Source organism: Canis lupus, chromosome 9 (genome assembly GCF_011100685.1).
Source record: "Canis lupus familiaris isolate Mischka breed German Shepherd chromosome 9, alternate assembly UU_Cfam_GSD_1.0, whole genome shotgun sequence".
Lineage (NCBI taxonomy): Eukaryota > Metazoa > Chordata > Mammalia > Carnivora > Canidae > Canis > Canis lupus.
This window is the reverse complement of record NC_049230.1, coordinates 49,019,079-49,035,392: the sequence shown is the minus strand read 5'-3', so window position 1 is coordinate 49,035,392 and position 16,314 is coordinate 49,019,079. Positions and strand designations below refer to the sequence as shown.

General features: G+C 54.7%; 2 protein-coding genes across 10 annotated transcripts in view; one reads left to right on the top strand and one right to left on the bottom strand.

Annotated features, from left to right (window-relative positions):
• SEC16A (SEC16 homolog A, endoplasmic reticulum export factor) overlaps positions 1–9,292 on the bottom strand; it is a 33,730-nt gene extending 24,438 nt beyond the window's left edge. For 6 of the 9 annotated variants that reach the window (XM_038548755.1, XM_038548752.1, XM_038548758.1 and 3 more), the window contains exons 1-2: positions 8,645–8,815; positions 1,098–4,756 (exon numbers count right to left, since the gene is read on the bottom strand). In XM_038548755.1, the coding sequence (XP_038404683.1) occupies positions 1,098–4,688 (3,591 nt within the window). In that variant the 5' untranslated portion in view covers positions 4,689–4,756; positions 8,645–8,815. Of the gene's footprint in view, positions 1–1,097; positions 4,757–8,644; positions 8,816–9,058 lie in introns of those variants that run through there. The other 3 variants (XM_038548760.1, XM_038548753.1, XM_038548754.1) reach the window with 3 other exon arrangements.
• LOC106559329 (formin-like protein 7) lies at positions 9,041–11,257 on the top strand. Its single transcript, XM_038548761.1, has 2 exons — positions 9,041–9,651; positions 10,177–11,257. The coding sequence occupies exons 1-2, from the start codon at positions 9,338–9,340 to the stop codon at positions 10,325–10,327; spliced, it is 465 nt and encodes a 154-aa protein (XP_038404689.1). The 5' UTR covers positions 9,041–9,337; the 3' UTR covers positions 10,328–11,257.
• The last annotated feature ends 5,057 nt before the right edge of the window (positions 11,258–16,314 follow it).

The following is a 16,314-nucleotide window of genomic DNA, read 5'->3' as shown; positions in this document are numbered from 1 at the left end:
GGTACACTGCTCCCTTCATGCTCTATTGGCCCTTCCTGGGCTCTGGGCAGATCAGAAATCAATTTCCATGTATGGAAATAGGAGTCCTTGGGGCCCCTTCCAGGATCTAGAATTCACAAGTCTCAGTGATCAGTTGTACACTATTTGTACATTCCCAAAGATGCTCAAAGCCTGTGAAGGAGACCCAAGCCTCCTATCGCTGGGGGCTGCCACCCAGCCTGGGCCCCAGCAACCCTGCACACCCAGTCACCTCTAACCTCGAGGCCTCCAGAATGACCATGGCTCCTGCCTGCGCCCCCTTGTAGGACAGTGCTTTTCAAACTTCTGGTCCACACTCCTTTGAACTCAGCTATCCCTGGGTGATGCTGGGCAGGGACTAGAGCTGATAAGAAGCAAATAGTGATCCAATGTGTATACTTGAACCACACGGTTTCAAACTAGGGGACTGAACAGAACTGGATTTCAACATTCGTGCACTTGTGCCCTGAAGGGCAAGGCTTCTGCAGCCCCAAGGCTGGTGTCTGGTGCCCCCAGACACGCCCTGTTGGGACTGCTCTGGCGGAGTTTATGGAATTTCATCCCCCTTGGCTGTTGCGCTAGGATTACACTCCAAACCTAAGTTTTTTTCTCTAAATGTTTTTATTCTCAAGGAAGAACTTCAAAGACTATAGTTTCCTGTTACTGGTCAGGTAGACTTTTCACATCAAAACCACACCGAAGCTTCAAGGGGCTATCCCACCTTCCCGAAGTGTACAACCCACAGCTCTAGTTCTGCAGAGAAGCCCCTGGTGGGACAGGAAACAGGGCTTCTCAGTCAGAGAAGCTGGGGCATGCTGTGTTAAAAAATTAATCGAGTATTCTATGAGATTCAATACACAAGCGTGCAGAGTCAATTCCAAGAGATGGGCTGCACTTGGCAGAGCAAGCTCTGTGACCAGGGCCACTTTCCTCATGCAGTAGCATGTGGAACTGGCACTCTGCACAGTGGTGGCACTAGAGATTACTTCTGAATTGAGCAACAAAAGCCTGCCATGGAGCACAACTTGAGAGAAAGAAACCGCTGGTCACAGGATTCAAGTCTGAGAGCTTGACCGTACCTGATAATAGAGGGAGACCGTGCCAGGATCCGGCGGGTAGGGTGATGGGTAATGGGATTGGTAGCCATCGTACAGGGCTCTGTAATAATAATAAGATGCCAAGTCTGGAGGCGGCGGCTGCAGCCAGTGCTGGTCCGACCGCACAGCTGCCTGGCTCGAGCTGGTGGACACAACAGATGCGCTGGAGGACCGAGGTGGCCGCGGCGGCGGCAACTGCTGACCCGTGTCAGCCGGAGCTGGACTTGCAGGTGGTGGGACCGAGTTTTGGGGCTGACCCTGTATGGGTGGACTTCCTGGGTTTGAAGGTTCTGAACATGCTGCTTTGGGCCCTTGTGGGGGAGGTGGTGCGGGCTCCTGCTGGGCTCTCTCTAGGCCACACTGGTCCTGAGCATCTTTTGTCACCTGTTGGTAGAAATAGTCTGGGTTATGTGGCCCAGGCCCCGGTTGTCTAGGATGACTGCTGACAGTGTGTGGACAAGCGGAGCTGTCAGAATGGGACGGGCTATACATTCTTAGAGGATTTTCCAAAGTCCTATTAGGCGCAAAGTCTAGGGCTCCGGCAGTTTCTTCCCGATTACTGGAGTGATCTGCCTTATTACCAGCAGGTACTGAGGTAGCATTTGCAGGTGGCACTAACATCATGCCTATGCTTCCAGCAGGGCTACTGACCAACTCGGGAAGAACGTTCTCCACATTATGAATCTTTTGGTTTTCTGGAAGCAAGTTCTTTGGAACTGGATGAGGTGGTGGCTGAACCAGCAAATTAGCAGGTTGATTAGAAACTATTTCCAAAGTGCCAGGAACTTGTGGAAAACTACTTTGCATGAGACTGCTGGGCAGAGGCGAGCGGGTGAGAGAGCCAGCCACGATCCCAGACACAGGAGCGCTGTCTCCAGAGTCACCCCCCACAGCCCGGCTGCTTGTGGAGGGTTTATCCCCAATCAAAGCATCTCTCCAGGGCTGATTCTTCTCATTAGGACTTGATAAGGACACAGAAAAGTTAATGGGCTGAGCCAAATTATAGCTTTGATCAGGCTGGGCGATCAAGACTGGTTGATTCTGCAAAGATTCAGTGGGTGGTGAGGATAACAGACTGGCATAGCCAGAACTTGCCTGTGATGGGAGGGCCTCCTCTTCTCCCATCTTGGGAGGATTCTCGAGGTTCTCAGAAGCACCGATGCTGTCCCCACTCTGCAGAGGGAGGCCAGAGCCTGGCTGCCGGGCCTGTGGAGCAGACACGCCCTCATCTGGAGGCTGAATCACTTCAGATGGCTGTGGTTTCACAGGCACATGCAACGCAGGAGCAGCTGGGGCTAGAAGGACGTTGCCTCCAAAATCTGGCAGCTCGTTCTGCGCCCACAACGTCGTCACTGGGCTCTCACACTTCACAGCTCCCTGGGCTCTGGCCAAAGGCCTTTTCTCAGCTGCCAGAAGCACAGTTTCCAAGGGTGGTCCAGTGGTGTGTACGAGCCCAGGCCCGGCCTCCACGGGTACAGTAAAAGGCGGAGAACAGGCCTGGAGTGTGAACAGGGTCTCTATGTTGTCTGGCGGCTGCTCCAGGTTGCCGGGGGAGGTGTCAGGTGGGGCAGCAGTGGGTCTGCGCTGCTTCTGGTAGGCAGCGGTTCCTCTCACCTCACCCACCACATTGGCCCGATCGGCCTCAACTGGTTTTACTCCAACTAAGTGGGATTTCACTGGTTCAAATGAACTATTTGCACTTGTCTGAAATATCCCAGTGGGTTTCGGAGGGCTGGGGGTTGAGGGCTGAGACAGGCTGCTGTGGTGATTCTGGCTCATGGTGGTCCCGTTTGTCTCACCTCCCACAGGAGAAGAATCTATTTGCTTAAAAAAACTTCCCGAAGACTCATCTTCAGGTTTTCCAACTTCTTGCTGAATGAAAGTACCTACCAATTCTTGGGGCCTGGCTGCACTCGAAGGATTCCTGTGGCTCTTGCTGCTGTAACTGGATGACACGCTATCAGATCGTACAGGGTGCGGTGCTGAATCCGGTGCCTCGAGATTTGGGCCCCCGCCTCCAGCAAGGCCCACAACACCGAGCCTGGGGATGGCTGGCCTGGGAAGGGGCCCATATCTGACCTGATCACTCGGGGTGGAAGGGTCCAAGCTCAGGGGCTCACTTGGCAGGACTTCCTGATTCTGAATGAATTCAAGGTCTTCCACGTTCTCAGATTGTGAGCTACTGGCAGCGTGCGTACCTGCATTGGCTGTGCTGCCCCACAGGGTGATGGCAGCATTTGCTGTGGTGGGTCTATCAGGCTGGGCACCTGCAGACTGAGAAAAATAAGGTTGTGGATGCCCTCCTGGCTGCGTGGCCTCACTGCTGGAACCTTTGGGAAAGGCCTGGTAAATGCTACCTGCTCCCATATGGGCAGGAGCATGACCGAGTGCAGGACTGGGGGAGAAGCCATCGAAGTCACACTGACCAGCAGAGCCTGTTTTTTCAGATGAGAGGTTCTCCTCATTTTCTGTCTCCCCACCTTGGAAAAACATAGAGAGAGCTCCCGAGTCCACTTCTGGCAGGGCCCGGCTGGTCCCAGCCCCGAGGGGATAGTGCAAATGGCTTTCTGGGCTATTTCCCTGAGTGAGGGGATTAATGAGAGCAAGGTCTGGCAACTGCTCTTTATTCACTCCTGGACTTGGCCTGAGCTCCTGGCTCACCCGAGTATTCCCAGCTTGAGAATTTTGCCTGAATGCATTTTCAGGATCAAAGTTACTTGTTGAGTGGTTTCCACTTTGCAGGTAGGCTGCCTCGGTGCTTCCGTCACTGGCTAAGGGCCCTGGCAAAGGCATCAGTGGGTTGAGCTGCTCGTGGCCAGGACCATGGTGCGGGTTGGATGGAGCAGGGAAGTGAGGAACACTGGAGGCATGGGGCACCGCATTCTGAACAGATCCTTCTGGGCGAGGCCAGTAGTGCTGACCTGAGGGTTGTGGGCTGCTCTGCCCTGGCCCCCACTGGCCTGGCGTCGGCTGATGAGGCTGAGGGATGAAAGGGGGCGGTGCTAATGCCGGAGCACCATCGTGCAGGTTCTGCGTACTCAGGGGCCTATCAGGCCCAGGCAGGTTTATGGGTGGATGCCCCCCGTGGGAACCGTCAGGACCCACTCCTGGAATGTACTGAGGACACGACAGAGTCTGAACTTCGGGTTCTGAGCTGGGAGCACCGTCGGCACTCCGGTTCAACTCTGACTCCAATGGTGCTGAAGGGGTCAACACACTGGAAAACAGACCACCATCTGCTCTGGGCTGTGACACAGGTCCTTGGGGGGTATCCCCAGCATTTGTGTGAGGCACAGGCAGACCAGGGCGCTGAGGGAACGCTGCTGGGGCTGGGCCTTGCAAAATGGGCAGGCTGCTTTTGGATGAACTGCCCAACGATGTACTTTGTAGCGCCTGTCTACTAAAAGCAAATGGATCCGTCACCGGCTGCAGTGGGCAAGTTATTGGAGTCACGGGTGTGTTATTATTTGCCTGTCTCCTATACGGTCTGTTGGACCAGAACATGCTCTGAGGAGTCCCAGCTGGAGGTGGCCCAATCACGCCTGATGGGGCTGCCTGGGGTGGTGGCTGCATGATTGATCTTTTGCACAATTAGATCCACTTACAGAAAGAAGCAGGATATAGGGTTTCCTTAATTTGAACTGAAAAAGAAAAAGAAGAAATCAGCATAAAATCCATATATTCGAACTCCCAACTAGAATTAGGGAAACTAAAAAAACAGAGAAAGCCTGGAAACTTAAGAGTTTGCGTGTCCAGTCCTGAGGCCCGCTGCTCCCATCCCCTCGTGCCCAGAGGAGGAGCTGCTGAGCGCACAGGCAAGCACACGGACACCAGCCCAGGACACAATCACAGACTGTGTGGGAGCTCACTGACCAACTTCAGACTTCACACAAGTCACTACCTTCTCTGGGGTTGTTTCAGAGCCCTGCTGAATACCCACCTGGAATGCCTGATGCCTCTGTGATGCCCCCACCACATGGACACAGATGAAGCACAACCTAACTGCTGGTCTGATTTACTACCAGCTACACTGATCTCTCCTGTTAATTATCACCAGATCCAGAAACAGCCAACTCCTCGCTTAAGATTACATATCATACTTCTCATACAAGTTAATGTTCAATCCTGAAATGAAAACGAAAGTTTAAAATTTCCGTTTCCAGTGTAACGAAATAGCATTATAAAGTACAGAGTAAAGAAGTTGCAAAATCGGAAATACATAGAAATACCTCTTATGACCCCTTGTAAAAGATCTTATTTTCTGCACTGTGACTGGTTGAACGCCACTAGCAGGTGCCCCTGACTGCTAGAGCTACAACTATACTCGGAATGAAAACCCCAAGTAAACTTAAAGCAACTTTAAAGCTGACCAAATGGGGACCTCTGGGTGGCTCAGTGGTTGAACATCTGCCTTTGGCTCAGGTCATGATCCCGGGGTCCTGGGATTGAGTCCCCCATCGGGCTCCCCACAGGGAGCCTGCCTCTCCCTCTGCCTATGTTTCTGCCTCTCTCTGTGTGTTTCTCATGAATAAATAAAATCTTAAAAAAAAAAAAAAAGAGTCCTGACCAAATGACTTGATTCAAAGATTTTCAATAATAGAATGCCAACAAACTTTAGAGACAACCAAAGGGGCAAAAATCATCTTTACAGTGTCTTTTGTTGCTGGTCCTAGGGGTGGGTTTATCTAAATAAGATACATTAAGTATAATTTTAAATAGTTAACCTGTACTTCTAAGACAAGAACCCAGGTACTGTCTCTTTACAAAGTTCTTTTCTATGTAGAACTTCTTCCTCCAGTACCATCCTCACAAACAACCAGGGTTAAGTCTAGCCAATCACCGGGAAAAGTAAACACCAGAGGGAGAAATCATAGAAGGACTCCAGAGTTTAACCCACACATTTCTGCAGATGTACGATGTTTTTGCTCTTGGAAATCTGATAATCAGATACAAGAACACATTTATGAATGTGTTTTTAAGTAAAGCTACTTACAAAAGAAAGCTTCTATGCCTCTCTGGAAACTCAGGTGCTTGGAATCTATTAATTCACTACCATTACTGCCCACACATGCTCTGTCCTAAGCCAACAGGGAACCCCTTCTGATGGATGAGCATTTCAAAACTCACTCAAACTTAATGGACCATATTAGGAATTGCATCGGATATCTCACCAGGTTACAAACTGCCATTTCAAAACAAAGAATGTTTACAGCTCAGCTGGACTGACAGTAGAACAAGCAGAGCCTCCTCTTATCTGTGAAACTGAGGCACCCAGGACGCCCTCCAAGACACAACTTCCTCCTGTAAGGCTTCAGCAGAGGACCCTCAACCATCTTAAACACATTGAAAAAAGAAAAACCCCACATAGCAGAGGTCCAGGGGGTGTGACAGAGCAGAGGTGTGACAGGAGAGCAGGGCTGGGTGTCCAGCTGAATGGCCCCAGGGAACACCACTTGTCTTTCTGGGACCCAGCCTCTTCATCTGTGAAGTGAAAGAAGCAATATGACCATTTCTAAGGTTCCTTCTGGGTTTCATCTTACAAAATTCTATTCACAGTAGGTTCTGGGATGCCTTAATGCCTGCTGCTTTTTAACAGGGAAATGTTATCAAAGAGTAAATTTCACAGGTTTATACTTAAATGTTTTCCTTGAAGAAACTTTCTTTAAAAACTATTTTCTCAGGGATCCCTGGGTGGTTCGGCAGCTTAGCACCGCCTTCAGCTAGGGCGTGATCTTGGAGTCCCAGGATCGAGTCCCACATCGGGTTCCCTGCATGGAGCCTGCTTCTTCCTCTGCCTGTGTCTCTGCCTGTGTCTCATGAATAAAAAAGAAAGAAAAACCTTTAAACAAAACAAAACAAAACACAACTATTTTCTCAACTCCTAGACTAAGAACCAGTTTTTAGGCAAATGCTATTACTTCCCTATAAAGTAAAATCCCCTTCTCTCCCTCTCCCATAATTGAGAGCTTTTTGGCAATATGTCAATTTCATTCAGAACAATCTTGAACAGGAACATTATTCTTTTGTTCCTTTCCTCAATTCATAAACAGAAAAACTGCCTAATATTTCTCTCCTGACCCTAGGAGCTTAATTCCAGCCCGGAAGTCATCCTGTATCCCCAAGTCATTTAACAAAAAACAAAAGCAAACAAAAGCATTATCTTAGAGAAACCAGTTGTGTTTCTTAAAGATGCATTACTCATAAACGTAGCCCTTCAAGTAGACTGCCTTGTATCTCCGTGAAATACTTAAGCACAACCTATTTCCAATACACAGTCCTGACTGTAGAACTGAAACATTCGAGCTATGAGCGTATAAAACCAACAGGAGCACCAGAAAGCACCCAAGAGTCTATCTACCCTTTGCCTACAATCTCCCTCACAGTGACCGTGAGTGTGACATCCCTGTCAGACTATGGGACACTTCACCCAAAGACACCATAAACTCCAGCTTTTCTAAATACACAAACAAACACATTTACATGTTAAACAACAAGAAAGGGGAGTCTAAACACTGCTAAAAGTGACAAAAGATCCTAAGGGATGCACTGACATTCAGGGAAGAGCTTTACAGAAGCAAGGCTTCATTAAAATCGACACTCTACCCTTAAGAAAGTTCTGCATAGGATTTTGGGACTTACTGCTATTTAGGGTGAAGGAATCACAGGAACAAGAAAGCCGCACTATTGTGCCTCTTGCCTTATCTTTGCAAGATGACACCACCCAGAACCCTAAGAAGAGGCATGGAAGAAAACAAACACAAAACTGCAGGGAGCCTGGCTGTGCTGAAACTTGCAAAAGTATCTCTGGAGGAGCAACTGTCTGTAACCTGGTTTGCTCCTTGCCCTACCTGGAGTGGGAATAGTGGCTCTGGCGAAGAACACCTGCACACATGTATCTAACACAGAATCTTAAGCAGATCATGCCCAATCCCTAAGCCATGTAAAAGTGTTTACAGGTGAAGCAGCAAAAACCGATTTTAAATAGCTGTGGTGTGCCCTGACGCTGGACTGTGATACTTCTGCCACGAGAAACCTACTGAGTTCATTACTCTCGCTCTAGCCCTTAATATGTAAAGCAAGTGGCCGACCTCCGACCTCCGCTGCAGCATCTCGGTCACTCCGCCACGAAATTACCAACAGGCAACAACAATGCGACTCTCTCAGCAGCTCGGCTCAGAACAAATCTCCCAACCAACGGGGACTAAACTACTTCCGAAGCTTCCGAGCAAAGGACACGCACAACTGTGAGGCAAATTTCGTACACGTTTGTGCTCTCTGAAAAGTTGCAGATCTGGTCTATCCTCCACCCCTTCCAACACAACCCTCCAACCAGGCCGCCGGGGCTGAGCCCGACGGGCACCTGCCACATAGTCGGCCATGCCTGCGGGGTCCACGTCAGTCAGTCTGGTCCCCACCCGCAGGTCCCCACCGGCCCCCGGGCCGACCCCTGGCGGCCCCCGGAGACGCGCCGTCCACCCGGGGCTGGGCCCGGCCCGGCCGCTCCCCGCCCGCCCGGCCCTAACCCTCACCGGCGCGCCACAGGGCGCCCGAGGCTCCCTCCTGGCCCCTCCGCGACCCCTGGGCCAACCCCTCAGGAGCCGCGGGTGGAAGCCGGCCCGGCTGTGGCGACGAGCATAGACCCGGCAGCCGCAGCAGCCATCTTGGCACATCCGGCTCCGGCCGCCGCGCCGCCGACGTGTCCGACCACGACGTCAGCGCGCGCCACGCCCGCCCACCACGCCCATCGGCCCCGCCCATCGCAGCTGCCCCGTGACGCTACGCCCGGCACGCTAGCTCCGCCCCCTCCCCCGCCGACCATCCATTCGTCCGCCCCGTTGACCCGGCCCCCCGCTTGCGGCCAATCTCTCGGCGTTCATCCCTTCGTCCCGCCCCCTTGGCCTCGCCCCTCAGCCCCGCCCCCCCGTGACCCGCCCTTCGCCCACCTTTCGGGCGGGGCGCGCGGCGGGCTACCCGGAGACGCACCCGTCACGCCAGCTCTTCCTCTCAGTCTTTCCTTGTCTTAGGACGGGAGAAGAGTCGGGCTCTTCGGTCAGACCCAAGTGAGGGTCTAGTCTTGATCGGCCGAAGCCAGCGGGCGCACCCACCGAGATCGGCTACTCGGCGACGCCGAGAACCCGAGCGGCGCCCTGGCGCAGGCGCGACCCTCCCATTCTGCCGTTGGACTTCCTCCAAGGCTGGAGACGGGCGGAAGGCGACTGCGCATGCGCCGGCCGCCGCGGCGGACTGCGCCTGTGCACCGCGCGGCGGCTTTCCAGTTGCCTGGTTACGGCCAGCTGCGGCTCAGGGTTCCGGTTCTGCCCGGGAAGTTTGTTTCGGTCCGCGCCCGGCCCTCGGGAAACAGACCCCTGGGAGCCGTCCAGGGGGCAGGCCCCGGCCCGGGCTACGCCGCCCCGCCCCCTCCCCTGCGCGGCCGCTACCGCGGCGCACGCCCCGCCGCGTCCGTCGATGCCCCGGGTCCCCAAGCCGCGGGGACGAAAGCCAGGGCTGCGTGCGGCCTTCCGCAGCCGTTGAGCGGGTACGGGACAGGCGGGGACAGGCGCGCGGGGTACCGCCGCGCTCAGCCTCCTGCTCCTTCCCGGGGAGGGTCTTCGGGACCGGGGTGCTGCCGTGTATACCCTCATTTCCCCCTGAGAAAGGGAGGTTCAGAAGGTGGGGAAGCTTCCAGCCAGCAGGGCCGGCCCACTCACCTGCACCCCTGCCTGGCAAGGCGCGACCTGCCCCCACGTGCCCCAGCTCCTTCCGGGGTTGGGGGGGCGTCCGATTGCATAGCCCCGCGAGGCCGAGCTCCCAGCAGCGAGGCAGAGCTCCCAGCAGCGACCAGTGCGGGCAGCGGGCGCCGGGCAGCGGGCGCCGAGGCCTGCTGGGGTGGGCGGGCTCCCTGCTCACCTGTGGGACGCGAGCCTGGGGAGAAGGAAGGAGTGTGGCTCAGCTACCTGTTTGCTCTGACTCTGGCAGGGAGCAGCCACGCTGTCAGGGGGTGCGGGAGGAGGTTCAGCCCATCTGACGTGGCCACTCTGCTAAACTAACATTTGCCTTGCAGAAATCAAGGTCCCAACCTATTTCGACACAGTGAGAGATCGTGTGCTGGAACTCGGCCCCGGACCCTGCCGCCCTTGATTCACTTCCTCCTGCGGTCACTTTGTCCCAACAATCCGCTCCACAGAGACAGAAGTCACTGTGAACCCCCCTGAAAGGAGGAAACAGAGGCAAAGGTGCAGGGGCCCATCCCCACCTCCCCACTGCTAGGCCTCTGGAATGGAGGCCCTTGGGTCCTTGGCTGTTCGGAGCCTGGTGTGCAGAAGGGTCTAGGCCCCCAGCGGAGCCAGAGGTGGTGGAGGCTGGGCTCTGAGTCGCAGGTCCTCCACTTTAAGCTTCCTTGCCCTCCCTTACCATCGTGGCCTCATCAGCCTAGAGTCCAGGCGGGGTGGAGCACCTAAACAACATGCTGTTGATGCATGCACCAGAACAGCAGGCATGAGCTTGACTGTCCTGGGCCAGTCAGGGGCAAATGGGCATAGGGTGACTCTGGCTGAAGAGCACATGAGGCCTGTGCAGGGGGGCGAAGGGTGCACTGCCACGACAGCTGCTGCTGTGCCTGAGGAGTCGTCCATCCCTTTACCTGCAGCATGTCCCTCTCCTTTCTTTTTGTCCTCCCTGGCTGGTGGAGGCTGCATACAAATGCCGCCACCTCCCTGAAACCCGCCTACAGGGGCTAGAGTCAGCCTCTTTCCTGAGGGCAAAGTTATTAGTTGCTCATGCAAAGTTCCGTAACCAGAGCTGTAGTCCTGTGACCCAGAGCACCCGGACACAGGGCTACGTACTTCCAGGACAATGGACAGAGGCTGTGCCAGGGAGCAGGGCTGTCCTTTCCAGCATCACGGCAGTCTGTCACGCTGCATTTTCAACAGCACAATCGTCAGCCCCTCCCAGTAGCCTGCACTGTCCAAAGATGGCTGCCACTGGGCACCTGCAAGGGAGGCCGGGCTGAGCAGAGGTGGGATCTTAGCAGCATTAGAGGCCAGAGTGCCAAGAATGTCAACTAGCCCACTGATAGCTTTCTTTAAAAAAAAAAAAAAAAAAAAAAGATTCATTTATTTATGAGAGACACAGAAAAAGAGAAAGAGAGAAGCAGGGACACAGGCAGAGGGGAAAAAAAGGCTCCATGCAAGGAGTCCAACATGGGACTCGATCCCAGGACTCCAGGATCATGCCCTGGGCCCAAGGCAGGCACCAAGCTGCTGAGCCACCCAGGGATCCCCTTCACTGGTAGCTTTCTATTGCATGTTGAAGTGGTGATATTTGGGGTATATTGAGTTAAATGTACTATTAAAATTTATTTCATCTGTTTCCCTTTTTTTTTTTTTTTTTTTTTTTTTTTTTTTTTAAATTTTTATTTATTTGTGACAGTCACAGAGAGAGAGAGAGAATGAGGCAGAGACACAGGCAGAGGGAGAAGCAGGCTCCATGCACCGGGAGCCTGACGTGGGATTCGATCCCGGGTCTCCAGGATCGCGCCCTGGGCCAAAGGCAGGCGCCAAACCACTGCGCCACCCAGGGATCCCTGTTTCCCTTTTTTAATGGAGCTCATCAGAAGTTTAAAATTCCATACATGCTGGGCATATTGCCATTGGACAGCGCTGGCCTAGACAGCACATGGAGGGAGGGGGTCGGGGACCCCAGGCAGCGGCCCCAGCCTGGGGCTATAACTCCCTAGATTATGGATCTGACAACTGACCGTTTCGGTGACTGGAGAAGGAGCCCTCGGAGGGGTGGCCGCAGTCTCAGTGTCTGAGCCTCTGCCCCTTGCTTCCCCAGGGCATAAAGTAGCTGCAGTTGAGGGGTCTGCAAGTGGATGTTTATAGGACAGTCCTGCTCCACACTGGGCACTCCCCTGAGTCAAGCCTTCAGCCCTGGGTGCTGAGACTGGGGGCGTCGGAGGGGGCTTGCTTGATTCAGCCTGGAGAGAGCAAGGTGTGCCTCCATGCAACAGGACTGGCTGAGTTGTCCAGGGAAAAAGTGCATTGGGGCCTCAGAGATGGAAAAAGCTGGCAGGGAGGGCTTCTGGAAGAGGAAGGAGGCCATATAGCTGAGGAGGTCCAAATGGAGAGGAGGGGCCGTCAGCTCCTTCAGGAGAGGGCAGGTCAGGGGGGCAGAGAGAGTGAGGTGTTCAAGCCTGTCCCGTGGCCCCTGTGCATCGGGCTCCCATGGTGTGGAGAGTTGTCGGTGGTGTGTGACCAGGCTGAATGTAAGGAGAGAGAGGTGCCTCCATGGAGCCGGCTGGGGTACAATCCAGCCCCCTGGGGCGCCTTTCGAGAGAAAATCCACACCCGGGCTGAGCTTGAAGAATGTCCCCACCATCAGCGTCCTCATTAGCTCTCATCTCCAGCACCTGCAAACATGCATGGCACCTGCAAGCCTCAGATAATTCTTTTTTTCCTTAAGCAATGAACCAAGTACTAAACATGTAAGGTGACACATAAGTGAGAGGAGTGTCCTAGAAGCACAGGAGGGATGCCATTTCCACGTGAGTCAGGCCACAGAGAATCAGAGCCACATGAGAAAGTGATTTGTATTTCATTAGCTGCCGCCAGGCCCTGGAAAAAAACCGAGACCTCTTTCACAAAACTGTACAGTCATTTGCTGAGCCCCTACTGCACGCCAGGCACCGCTAGGAGCTGGAACTGTGGCTGTGGGACTGCTAGGCCGGCCCCTGCCCCAGGGACCGTGTACTCTGAGCAGCTGCCAATGCACCCAGTGGGGGTGGGGGGGGCATGGGAGCACCTGTAAGATCTGGATCCCACCTGCGGGTGACAGAGTAGAGCCCGGGACAGAGGAAAAGGAGCATTTGTGGCTGAAGCAAGCAGAAGCTTGTGTAGGAGCAGCAAGGGGCGGAAATCCTTAGGTGGGTGGTGGCATCAGGCGGTTATGCGTTGCCCAGGGCTCTGCAGGCTCTGCACTAGATTTCTGAGGGCAAGGAAGCTCTTGGGAGCTCCCACCAGGAAAGACATGGTCAGTTTGGCCTCCCTCTGGCTCTGGCAGGGCGCTAACAAGACCCGGGAGCCCAGGAGGGGGCCTTGGGGCCCCAGGGGAGCAGTCAGGCTGCTAGACCGGACTGGCAGGGAGAGCTGAGCCTCGGTGACTCAGATGCCAGCGGCATCTGCAGCCACCCCACCACCACCACATCAGCCGAAGTAACAGGAGGGCGTGAGCCCTGAGCATGGACTCATCCGCAAGCATGGGGGCTTGCGGATTGGGAAGGCAGAAAGGCCACGGTGGAGCACCAAGTGCCAGGCTGGCTGCAGCACTGACTCCTGGGCGTCCGAGTTCCCGTCTGGAAAGTGTGTGACCGAGCCACAGAGGCCCCTTGAGTGGTTGTGAGAACGTGGACCAGGGAACCATACCACCCTGGCTCAAATGGGTGCACCTGGGGAAGCGGGCCTGTCTCTTTGAGCCTCAGCCTCCCCATCTGTAAAACGGGACAATAACGCCAATAACACGGTGACTGGGCGACCTTGAGACAGTTGTGAACTGCAGGTGTGAATGATGGAAATCCCCGCGGGAGCACCTGCTGGCCGAGGGGGCACTGGCAGGAACCTGCCAGCAGGGGGGGCAGAGAGCCGCCTCCCATTGGAGACCCGGTCTGGGGACTTCGGGCTTCAGAGGCTCCTGCAGGATCTGGGCCTTGGCTGCAGGATCAAAGATTCGGGCTTCCCCCCCAACACCCCCAGACTGGGGCCCTTTACAGGGGGAGTATTTCCGGACTCCTTACACCCCTGGACAGCAGGCGTTGTTCTGTTCACACAACAGGTGCTCCATAAATCCTCCAAGTTGAGCTCGATGCTGCCACAGAGGCAGGGAACGTGTGTTTTTCAAGCTGTGTGCTCAGTGGTTTCATCCTCACAGCCCAGGGGCTGGGAATTGTTTCTTTTCCATAAAGAATACCTATAATGCGCATTGCCCTGCATCACCTTCACCAGGTGTGGCCAGCAGCCTTCCCTTTTCTCCACCGGAAGACAAGGAAACAGGGCAAAGAGCAAGTCACTTATGTAAGGTTATACCTTTCGATGGCTCAGGTTTTATTTTATTTTATTATTTAAAGATTTTATTTATTTATTCATGAGAGACACAGGCAGAGACACAGGCAGAGGGAGAAGCAGGCTTCATGCAGGGAACCCCGATACAGAACTCGATCCCAGGACCCCAGGATCAGGCCCTGGGCTGAAGGCAGATGCTCAGCCGCTGAGCCACCCAGGCGGCCTGTCAATTACAGGTTGAGATGCTAATGTTCCAGATATATTGGATTATCTAAAACATATAAGCTTTTTCTTGTTTCTTTTCACTTTTTTAAAATGTGGCTACTGAGATGTTTAGCACTGCGTTTGTGGCTTGTGTCACACTTGTTACACTTTCGCTGGAAGGTGCAGCTCTGAATCACCCCTCGAGGTGCTGAACAAAGTTATCCCCCTCCCCCGCCCTGTCCCTCCACCCAGTTCAAACAAGTTGTCCCGAAGGAAGGAAGCCCAGGGGTGGGGGGAACTGGGCCTGCAGCTCTGCTGTAGGTGTCATGTGCTTTGTGTTGCTGGGCCCAAGTCTCCAGAGGAGGGACAGGGGGCTCTGGGTATGTGCCTGGCCAGCCGGCTGGGGCTGCTGGGGCTGCTAGGGCCCCTGGGGAATGGCTCTGGCACCTGGAGGTGAGACCCAGCACCCTTGGCTGGTCGGCTAGGGCTGCCTTAACCAAGCCCCACAGACTGGGTGGCTCAACAGAAACTAATTCCCTCACATCCGGGAGGCTGGACATTTGAGCAGGGCAGGCCTGGTTCCTCCCAAGGCCTCCCTCCCGCGTTTGCAGATGGCCATGTCCTCCCGCAACCCACCTGGTGGCCCCCGTGTGTGTGTCTGTGTTCTTTTTTTATAAGGACAGGCCGTCAGGCTGGATTGGGATGTACTCCCAGCCTCCCGTTACCCTGATTAGCACTATAGACACCACGTCTCCCAATAAGCCACATACCAAGGTCCTGGAACCTCAGGTCTCAAAACAGAAATTCTGGGGGGAGGGGACACAATTCAGCTGGAACAGGCCCCCTAAGTCAGGGGGAGGCCTGTGGTGTCTAGTGGGGCCTCCTAGGGGTGGGGACTGGCTGAGCCCGCCAGCCCAGGGCATACATTGAGGAACCACAGGGCAGAGGGACCACAGGGCAGAGGGAGAGCCTGACGGTGGTGGGGACTCTGCAGCCAGGGCAGGGGAGCAGCTCTGGGCCCCAGGGGACACTGGCTGGGAGTCTCAGAGCCAGGTGGGTGGGGACAAGTCCCTGAGGGGCGGACTGCAGGGCAGGACAGAGCACATGGCCAGAGGCTGGCGGCCCCCAGGACCTTGTCCGCTGGGACACAGGCAGGGCTCCCCACTCTGCGCTCCGTGTGAGCTGGAGCAGGGTGATGCTCTGAGGGCTCCGTTCTCTTCTGTGGGCTTCCATCCAGCTGTCAAGGGCTCTGGTGACTCTGGGGACTCCCGAGGCCCACCCTGCTGCGTTGGGGGATCCCACCACCTAGATGAGCCTCTTGGAACTGCAAACACTGCTGGGACTTGGTTGTTTCTTCTAAAACAGTAACTGAGCTAAAACTGAAGTCGTCATTATTGGAGCGAGCATGCCCGTCTCAATATGCTCAGCCTGCTATGCAGCCAGCACCCCTGGGGGACCCTGCCTTCCGAGGCACCATAGGCACCCCCACCCTGCTTCCTACCTCTCTGGGCTCCCCCATTCTGCACGTTCATACCAATGGAGCCATATGTGACGAGGCCTCCATGTCAGGCTCCTGGCACCCAGCATCACATGTTTGGGGTTTGCTGTACCCTTGTGCTAGGCCTCCGTTCCTTTTTGGGGCTACATCATACCCCATCGTGTGCACTTGGTCTGGGTTCTCCAGACAAACAGAACTGAAAGACTGCACATGTGTATAAAGAGGCCTATGATCAGGACTGGGCTTGTAAGATTACAGAGGCTGGTAAGTCCCAGGGTGTGTGGTCAACAGGCCAGAGCCTGGGACAAGTGATGTCAAAGGCTCCTGCCTGAGTCTGAAGGCACACAAGCCAGGAAAGCTAACGGTTCGGTTTCCATCTGAGAGTCCTCAGGCTTGAGACCCAGGAAAGAGCTGATACTTCCATCCGTGCTCAAGAGCAGCT